This window comes from Terrapene carolina, unplaced genomic scaffold, assembly GCF_002925995.2.
Source record: "Terrapene carolina triunguis isolate 2854851 unplaced genomic scaffold, T_m_triunguis-2.0 Scaffold33581, whole genome shotgun sequence".
NCBI lineage: Eukaryota > Metazoa > Chordata > Testudines > Emydidae > Terrapene > Terrapene triunguis.
The window spans coordinates 1-10188 of NW_020697932.1; the positions used below are offsets into that span (position 1 = coordinate 1).

A 10188-nucleotide genomic window follows, 5' to 3' on the forward strand; every position below is an offset into this window, starting at 1 on the left:
GTTTGACTACATTTATTTCAGAAGCATTTTGGCTGTAGAGCAGTGTATCCTATTTCTTTCTTCAAAATTAATCGTGATATTGTCTCCTGTGGTTCTTCCTAGTCATTGTGCCTCTGTGTATCTGCTACTGATATTCCATAAGCCGGTGTTTGTTTGTTTCCTTTGTTGCTGTAACTCTAGTTGCCACAGAGTTGTACATGGTGGGATTTAACTCTCTCACACCTATTTCATTCAGAGGCAATTAGATAGAACATAGGGCACAGGAGTATGCTTTCTGGACACATACCCTTTTCTCGGAGCCATTCTAACTTTTGCTGTGCCATGGAGTTCAGCAGATATGGAGCAATACTCTGTACCCATGGAATTAAGGGGAAATATTCCAAAGTGTCAGGTTTTTGTTTTCTTTTTTATTTTCTTTTGTTATTTGAGAAGATTTGCCTCAGAATCAGATTTTGCACCATTTCTTGTCATTTGGGCACGCTGGGGATGGAGTAATAATCTCCATTGTATACAAACTAAGCATTCTGAAGCAATTCACCAGACGTCAGAGATTTCAGAGAAAAACTTTCTTTCTATTTGTAGACTGATACCACATTAGGGCAAGTCGTTACGTCATCAAAATGATTGTACATCAGAAGTATGGTTACAGTTTACATCATGATGTATTATATATTATATAAATACCTTTAACAAAATAAATATTTATCCTGTAGGAAAGATTTTCCATTTCTATCTTTCCAAATGATAAACGATATCATGTTTATTCTCACATACTGATGAAAGTTAGGATTTATTAGAAAGTGGGTGGATATACAACATCACGCTCAAACTTGGTATTCTTCAGCGTTGAAAATAACTTGTTTGTGTTTTTCTTTTCAATAAAAAGAGCTGTATCTCTCAAGGAGAATAGAAAAAAATATTTTGCGTGCTGAATTTCGAGTGAGCATTCAGAAAGATTTTCTATTATTTTGTATTCTTTCCTAATTCTCTAAGAGGAATAATTTTGTTTCATTAAACAGTCTGAGACTCTAAACTTCATCCTGAAATCATGAAAATATTTTCCTTCATTTACATTACGATATATTCTACATTTCAAACTTAATTATTTCATCTTGATTTCAGTGCATGTGTCAATGGGCATTTGGGTATACAACTAAGGCATACAGAGTGAAAGGAAAATTATTAGCACACGCAGAAAGCCTCAAAATCTTTCGCAATTACTCCAAGTATGTGCAGTTATTGGTTGACACTGAATGCTTTATCAGAGAAAGAAAGGCAAAGAGAGATTCATCATCCTTTCCTCGGCAAGTACGTAAATAGAAAGACAACTTCAATGGAAGAACTGAGCCCATCATTTCTTTAAATTAAGTATTTGCGATTTCTGAATAATTCCTATGCACAGAGCTCTATATAAAGCAAATGTAGAGAAAAAATGAGTAGGAATATCTGGGAGTTCCACTATTCTATTCCTGGAAAAACACCTTTCTCTCTTTTGTAGAAAATATTGCAAAGAACCTGGCCGAGGATAAATAAGCATTATGAATCCCAGGGATCGTGTTTTCTCCAGACAGCAAACTAGATATTTTGTTTGGGTCATATAAGTATCACAAGAGGAGTAGATCGAGAGCAGTTCTGTGGCAGAATACCGAAGCGCCTGTTCAGTTGTGAAGTGCTTGTGCAGAATAAAATGAAACGTTATGCACTTGGAGTTGCTATAACATATTAATGACAGTTCTCCCATCTACTATATAATTTTAAAATAAAAACAAAATTACAGCCCAGGAGTATGGTTTATTCTGCTGGGCTGGTAGGAGTTAACGCTCTTACCGGCTATTCCTTCAGCATTTAACGTTTCACTTCAAGTGTGAAAAACAGAGCAGATCATGCAAAATATTCAGAAATGGTACTTGAATAAAGTCCGGTTAGAGGGAAAATAGCGTATTCTCAAAGTATTCTTCCAGTCAGGTCTGGCTTGGCAAATATCCGCCTTACTTTGCTGGAAGCAAAGGCTCCCTTTTAAAAATAAATCTTTCTACAAAATTAATGCTTGTGAAAATGAGCGCAATGGGTCCCTGTTGGTCAGAGCAAGCACCGCTTATATGGATGAACATTAAATAGAGATATCATATTCATACAGTAAATCACCAAGGCTTCATAAATCTTCCACATGAAAACAAGAAGGGAAGAAATATGAGATACAGGAAATCTGTATTTTGGGGAATCCAAATTACATGAAATGAAAATGCAACCCAGAGAGAATTATCTGCTCTGGGCAAGGTGACTGAAGAACAAGATAACGGATCGCAAGATCGTTGCGATCACGTTTCTCTTGTTCCATCGCCGACGATTCTTCTTTGGCGACAGTAATCCCTCTGTTAAAAATACGAGAGAAACTGAGAGAGAATGGTGAGGTCACGCGCTATGTCTCAGGCAATCTCCTATTTGGTTACCGAAGTAATTGGAAAATTATGACAGTTTGGTGACGGACAGAGCCCTGAAGAGGGAGCAGGTCTCGGATTATAATGTAACTATCACAAACGTACACTTGAAATGAGTTGATAGAAATAAATCTGACCTGTACTAATTTTATATATGTAAAATTAATTAAAATGATCATATAAGCTATCAAATAATATATTTATAAAACTAAAAAAATGTGTAAGGTAAAGGCACTCTAGAAAAACGATAATAGGAAAAAATGATTTAACATATATATGTCCAGAATAGCAATTCTGTAACAACCCACATAACTTTAAATTATTGTTATCAAATATCCACTGTGTCTCCAATCCTCTGTGGAGATGAAAGCATAAGTCTACATTTGCAGACAAACATCTAAGATGTATTTAATATAACTTTATATGATTAAACTTCGAAATAATATTTTATAAATATAATTGTATATATATTTTGCTCACAAAACAATATTCCCCTTTAAGGGAAAGTAAATGTTACTCTCTTTCCACAATCTCTCACGGAAATTAATTCCTCAGATTGTTGGTTGATAGATTGGTTTTCATTAGAACTGTAGAAGAAACACAATGTTGTAGTTAATAAGGCATTATGATAATTTATTGCCACGTAGAAAGGGGCAGCAGAAATGCTGAGCCTATGTCTGATCTCATTTACTACACCAGCAGTCAATGGAGTAACATGAGTATAAAGCTGCCTTAAATTAAATCAGATTGAAATCTTCTCACTTTTCATTGCCAACGATTTTTTTATCTTCTGGACTGTTTATACTAAATACATTTAGAAAAACGTGAATATTTTTTGAAATGTTAGACATTTCTGGAGCCCGAACACACACACACACACTTTTTTTTTTTTTCAAATGGAGACTTTTGAGTCAATTCTTGAATCGGGAAAATTAAAAGAATTACCTCGGCGCAGTGTACGTTTTCCATCTTCTGCCTTCAAACAATCATCGAATCATGAAAGTGTAGGGCTGAAAGGTACCTCGCGGGGCCATCAAGTCTAGCCCCCTGAGCTGAGGGTTTTCACTTTTCGCAGTTCACTTTTTGGAACCTCTCGAGTCTGTCACTTGGAGCTCCCGAGTATGATACCTTAAAACTGTAATGCAAATTAGGATACACAGTGAGTGAGACAAAGATTAAATTAGCACACAAATAGATATCCTGTTAATGTAGCATCTGAGTTGGTGCAGTTATTGGTTGAGACTCTGAGCGCCGCTGTTAGCCCAATAAGACAGAGAACTGGTATGAGAGATCCAGCCAGCCCAGCCCCGCTGTTACAAAGCACAGCACAAGAGATCAGATCCACACTGATTGCTTTTGGGTAGAAAAGAGGAAGATAGGTGAGTGCTTCTAGTTCTTTGCTGATTTGGACCGATTTGGTCTTTATGCTTGTAGCTTCCGAACCATCCCTGTATATCTGGGAAAATATATATAATCAATAGGATCGGAAAATATCTCGGTGATTTGGAAATGGCGGATAAAGAAAGAAGCTGGGATTGCAAAATAAGAGTCCCGCTTTTCTTCATAATTGTGACATTCTGGGGTACAATTTCTGGACAGATTCGTTATTCAATTCCTGAAGAAATGCAGAAAGGCTCTTTCGTGGGGGATACAGCAAAGGACCTGGGACTGGATCTAAAGGAGCTCTCAGACCGCGGAGTCAGGATAATTTCCAGAGGTATGAAGCAATATTTTGCTCTCAGTTTGAACAATGGACATTTATATATTAGCGAAAGAATAGACAGAGAACAGATCTGTGGCCGGATAGAGAAGTGTGTATTAAATTTTGAGATTCTTGTTCAGGATAAAGTGAAGCTTTTTGCGGTTGAAGTCGAAATAACGGATATTAATGATAATTCGCCGAGTTTCCCAGTGGAGGAACTGGAGTTAAAAATAACTGAAACCACGGGAAAGGGGGAGCATTTTCTTTTGCCGGAGGCTCGGGATCCAGATAAGGGACTCAATTCCCTCCAAAGCTACCAAATTAGTAAAAATAAACACTTCTTTCTGGATGTGCAAACGGGAGTTGATGGTGGCAAATACGCAGAGCTGGTTCTTGAAAAATTATTGGACAGGGAAGAAGAAAAAATTCATCAGTTAATCCTTACAGCTGCAGACGGCGGAGATCCAGTCAAATCTGGCACTGTGAAAATCAGAGTTATTGTTATGGATGTAAATGACAATGCGCCAGTTTTCAGCCAGTCTGTCTATAAAGTGGCTATTATGGAAAATGTCCCTGTCGGTTTCCTGGTGCTTACAGTAAACGCCACTGACCAAGATGAAGGAATTAATTCAGAGGTAACATACTCATTCAGAAAAATAGAGGACAAAGCTGCCCATATATTCCAGTTGGCTTCTGGGACGGGAGAAATATTAGTTGTAGGGAATCTGGACTTCGAGGACTCTGAAATACATGAAATGGAAGTCCAAGCTCAGGACGGGAGTGGATTATCGTCTCGAGCCAAAATCTTGTTAAGAGTCATTGATGCAAATGATAATGCCCCGCAGATTACTGTAACATCTCTTCGCAGAGGAATCATTGAAGACTCTCCTCCTGAAACTGTAATTGCCCTTATAAATGTACAAGACCGAGATTCCGGCGTTAATGGTGAGATCACGTGCTCTATCCCAGATAATCTCCCATTTCGATTACAGAAGTCATTTGATAATTATTACAGTTTGGAGACATCCAGAGCCCCGGATAGGGAGCAGATCTCGGATTACAATATAACTATCACAGCCACCGATCAAGGCACTCCTCCCATCGCTACAACCACCTTCCTCCTACTGAAGATATTAGACAAAAACGACAACCCGCCCATTTTCAGCCAAACAACCTACGCCTCTTATATCCTGGAAAATAATCCAAAAGGCGCTTCCTTAATCGTGGTAAAGGCAAATGACCCCGACTGGGGGGAGAACGCCAGAGTTACTTACTCTGTTACCGACGGTCAGATCCAGGAAGCTCCGCTCTCCTCCTACATCTCCATTAACTCCGAGACTGGGGCTCTCTACGCTCTGCGCTCCTTCGACTACGAACAGTTCCGGGAGATTCGGTTCCAAGTGCAGGCTCAGGATGGGGGTTCCCCACCTCTCAGCAGTAATGTCTCCGTCACTCTCTTTATACTGGATCAGAATGACAACAGCCCGCACATCTTACACCCCTCCTTTCCCACCGATGGCTCCACGGGAGTGGAGTTGGCCCCTCGCTCCTCCGAGCCGGGTTACCTGGTCACTAAGGTGGTGGCGGTGGATGCAGACTCCGGGCAGAACGCCTGGCTCTCCTACCAGCTGCTGAAGGCTACAGAGCCGGGGCTCTTCTCTGTAGGACTCCACAGCGGCGAGATCAGGACAGCGCGCTACTTTGTAGACAAAGATGCGCTCAAGCAAAGTCTGGTGGTTTTAGTGAAGGACAACGGGCAGCCCCCTCTCTCTGCCACGGCCACTGTCACGGTGGTGGTGGCTGACAGCATCCCCGAAATCCTCTCCGATTTAAGCAGCCTCTCAGCTCCTGCAGACCCCCAGTCCAGCCTCACCTTGTATTTGGTGATCGCTGTGGCTTCCGTTTCCTGCTTGTTCTTTACCTTTATCATAGTGTTACTGGCCCTGAGGCTCCGCAGGTGGAGAAACTCGCAGCTCTTTGACTCCTCGAGTGTGACTTTCAGTGGAGTTCCCGTCTCGCAGTTTGTGGGGAGCGATGGAGTCAGAGCTTTTCTTCACTCCTACTCACATGAGGTTTCTCTAACCACGGACTCCAGAAAGAGTCAACTGGCCTTTCCTAATGGCAGTTGTTCAAATACCCTCACAGGTCAGCATCCTTCTGAGAAATCAGGTCCTCTTTTAGTCCCAGAAGTTTCAAAGATCAATATTGACGATCAAGTCTCCCTTCAGGTAAGTTTCTTAAACCACAACTTTCTCTTTCATGTGGAAAGGCTTATTTCCTGGTGTGTTTTATATGTAATAGTTCCTGTAGAGCAACAGTTCATCGGAGTATCCTATAAATTAATGAACTTTTACTTACTACACTATGCAATTATAAATAATTTTCCGATAATTTATTTGTAATATAAAGGCTATGCCTTTAATTTTTCTGTACAGTATTACTTTTCAAAACGTCAATGAGCACTTACATGCAGTGGGTGAAAACCAATATACTATTATATCTATACTTATTTGACTTCTACTTTATAATATTTTACTTATGGCGGTATCTGGGGTCCAACCATCAGCTTGAGAAGTATTTATTTTCATACCAATATGAATTGTAAAAAGCTCAACTCAAATAATATATCAAAATATTCCCCCAAACTCAGAATAATCTGAAAAAAATTAAATGTCTTCTTACAATAAAATCTGGATTAAACACTGTAATCTTGCCTTTGTGGATCACAATTGAGAATACCAAATTCAGGACAAACTGCTGAGAAATAGGGAGGACACACCCCAAACTAATGGTTATTCTCCCATGAGATATACCAAACCAGCAACAAAAGTAAACTTCTGTTTCACCACACTGGCTAACAAGAAGTCATAAAAGCAGTTTCCTTAGGCATTCCAATCCTTGTATCACCACCAAAAACACTAGACTTAAAGATGAGTAGTTCTTTAAAACCAGTTTCATCAAGCAAAGGGTTCTTCTGATCCCAAAGGACCAGCCACACACCCAGGTCAATATACAACTCAGATATTACCCAAAAATCAGGCTGTTGCCAATCCTTTAGTATCTAAAATCTAAAGGTTTATTTATAAAAAGAAAGGTGAGAGTTAAAGCTAAATTAACTAATTAGATAAAATTAGATATTAGATGAAATTTACATTTGCCTTTACGAATAACTCCATCTAGAAAACACTGTCATAATCCAAGCAGAAGATGACGAAGGGATGGATAATTGTGAGGTCTGTGTCGGAAACAAACATGCCTCACTTCCTTGCCATACAGACATGACAGGAAAGGCATTTTCTTCGCCTCCTCTAATAACCTGAGTGTCTGAGGATCCCTTCGAGATGATCTCCGAACTGCCAAATGTATTAACAAATCCGGGGTTAAGTATACAAGTAAAATTCTTAGTAATAGTTAGTTATCAAACCGCTTGGGTGAGAGTTTCTGCTAACTTTCTTTTCATAAGCAAATGAGAAAAAGAGGTGTTCCCCCCCCCGTTGTGTTTAAATGAAGGGTGAAGTATCTACTCATACAGTTAGGTGAATTTTCCAGTAACAATTAATAAGCTATAACTTAACACTCCTGATCTTCGCTATATGTTCTCTTATCCCCAAGTAGTAATAAGAGATTTTTGTAATTATATCTATATCTATTGGAAAAAGGGCGGGGGGGGAGGGGCTAAAGGTCTCCTTGTGAGAACACCATGACATGCATTCTAAGGATGTCAACTGAATTTTAAACATTTCTTTCTAAAACTAGTTTCCGGTGGATTATGCCTTAGTTTTTAATTGACTGCCACTTCCGATGTATACTTTCATTTTAATTATTTTTAAACTTGCTCTTTTCTCTGAGATAGAGTGATCTGCTTAGACAACAGTATAAAGAGTTTAAGTTATTTAAAATGAATGTCATAGTTCCATATTAAAGCCAAGAATTAAGTTCCGAGTAAGGGTTTGGTTATAGTAATGAAGAGTATTAATGTATCTGTATTAGCTATAATGTTTGGAGTCTATTTTCTTCGATATCCAGAAATAGATTATCTTACCTCCGAGAAAATATTTAATAGGCATAGACAAGATCTCAAAGAAATATGGGTAAACGGGGTCTTACTCCTGAACGGGAACTTGTTGGAATATTCAGAAAGCGAGAGCATTTGTTTCAGAAGCTCCGTTTTTCTACGTTGAATCAAACTGTCCAGTTATGCCCCAAATGAAAATACGATGAGTAAGTTTATCGGTATAAATTTGCTTGTATTTCGAGCACTGTTGTATCGGTTGGTTTGACAAAGACATTTTTGTTTTAAGTAGTTCTTTACATTATTTTACCTTCGATATTTATTCAAATAAGTTCGGGGTCAGAGTTAGTCTCTATTCAGCGCCATATAGTTGCATTATCGAGATGCGCCTAGCTGCAGATCTCCGGCTGAGACGCAGGGTGTCGCTGTTGGCCAGTGCGATGAGAGAGCGGCAGTTGGGGATCCATTGCAGACTCCGGCAGTATCGCAGTCAGCCTGTGCAGAGCGGAGAGGAGACAAAGCAGAGACATATCCACACAGACTCGCTGAAAACATCAGTCTCTGACAGGAGTTTCCATGAAATATTGAGAAGAGAAAGAATTTTATTTATTCAACCTTGTCGCAGAAGGTTTCAATTTACTTGGAATCTAAAACTCCCGGTCCGTTCGGAATGGACGAGGAGAACAATGCTGTGAAATTAAGAAGGACATGGATAAAAACAAGCGACAGAACCAGGGGCCGGAGATACGAATGGCAAGTACTGTTTTTTCACTTCTTATTCTCGTTGTTCTGCCCGACGCTCTCTGAGCAGCTTCGCTATGCGATTCCTGAGGAAATGGCCAAAGGTTCCCTTGTGGGGAACCTTGCCAAGGATTTGGGGATGAATGTCAGAGGATTGTCATTCCGGAGCCTCCGTATTGTCTCTAGTTCAAAAAGGCAGTATTTCGCCATTGGTGCAGAAACTGGAAACCTAAATGTAAATGACAGAATAGACCGAGAAGAAATATGTGGAAAATCTCCTCTTTGTGTTCTAAATCTCGAAATGGTAATTGAAAACCCTTTCAACGTTTTTCATGTGATTGTAGAAATCCAAGATATTAACGATAATCCGCCGTATTTCACCAGAAGCAATGTTGATTTTAAAATAAGTGAGTCCGCACTACCCGGTGCTCGGTTTCCATTAGAAATGGCGCAAGATCCCGATGTTGGGATCAACGCAGTACAGAATTACCAGCTCAGCCAGAATCAGTACTTTGTCTTGTCAGTGAAGGAGAGCACAAATGGCAATAAATACGCAGAATTAGTTCTGGGTAAGCATTTGGATCGGGAGAAGCAAAGTTACCATCACTTGATGTTTACGGCTGTGGATGGGGGGGACCCAGTCAGAACTGGGACTGTTCAGATAAGGGTTAATGTCACTGACGCCAATGACAATCCCCCCGTATTTACCGAAGAGATCTACACAGTCAGCCTGAGTGAAAATCTACCACAGGGCTTCTTAGTGCTTCAGGTGAAAGCCACGGATAAAGATGAAGGGTTACATGCAAAGATTGTCTACTCTTTTAGTAACATACCCGATAGTATTTCTAAACTATTCAAGATGGATCCTGATAACGGAGAAATTATAACTAAATGGAATCTGGATTATGAAATGGCAAACAATTTCTTATTGGATGTGGAAGCGACCGACGGCGGAGGTCTGACTGCTCACTGTAAACTTCAAATAGAAATTCTTGACGAGAATGACAATGCCCCAGAGATAACGCTGACATCTGTGTCCAGTCTAGCCCCCGAAGACTCTTTGACGGGTACAGTGATAGCTTTGATCAATGTCATTGATCAAGATTCTGCTGAAAACGGAAAGGTCATTTGTCATTTAGAAGAAAAATTGCCTTTTAAAATACTATCCTCTTCTAATAATTACTACAAACTCGTCACAGACAGCATCCTGGACAGAGAAAGGACCCCGGAGTACAATATCACAATCACAGCCACAGACAACGGCTCTCCCCCCCTCTCCACCCAGAAAACCATCC

General features: G+C 39.8%; 2 protein-coding genes across 2 annotated transcripts; both read left to right on the forward strand.

The window, feature by feature from the left end:
• The first annotated feature begins 3814 nt into the window (after window positions 1-3814).
• Window positions 3815-6542, forward strand: LOC112115056 (protocadherin gamma-A4-like). Its single transcript, XM_024212021.2, has one exon. It carries the CDS (start codon window positions 3948-3950, stop codon window positions 6540-6542), a length of 2595 nt encoding a protein of 864 aa, XP_024067789.2. The 5' UTR covers window positions 3815-3947.
• Window positions 6543-8753: 2211 nt separating this feature from the next.
• Window positions 8754-10181, forward strand: LOC112115046 (protocadherin gamma-B2-like; the record flags this gene model as incomplete). The annotated part of the gene is made up of 1 exon (XM_026663429.1): window positions 8754-10181. A coding segment is annotated over exon 1 (1359 nt), but the record flags the coding sequence as incomplete, so codon positions are not given.
• Between the last annotated feature and the right edge of the window lie 7 nt (window positions 10182-10188).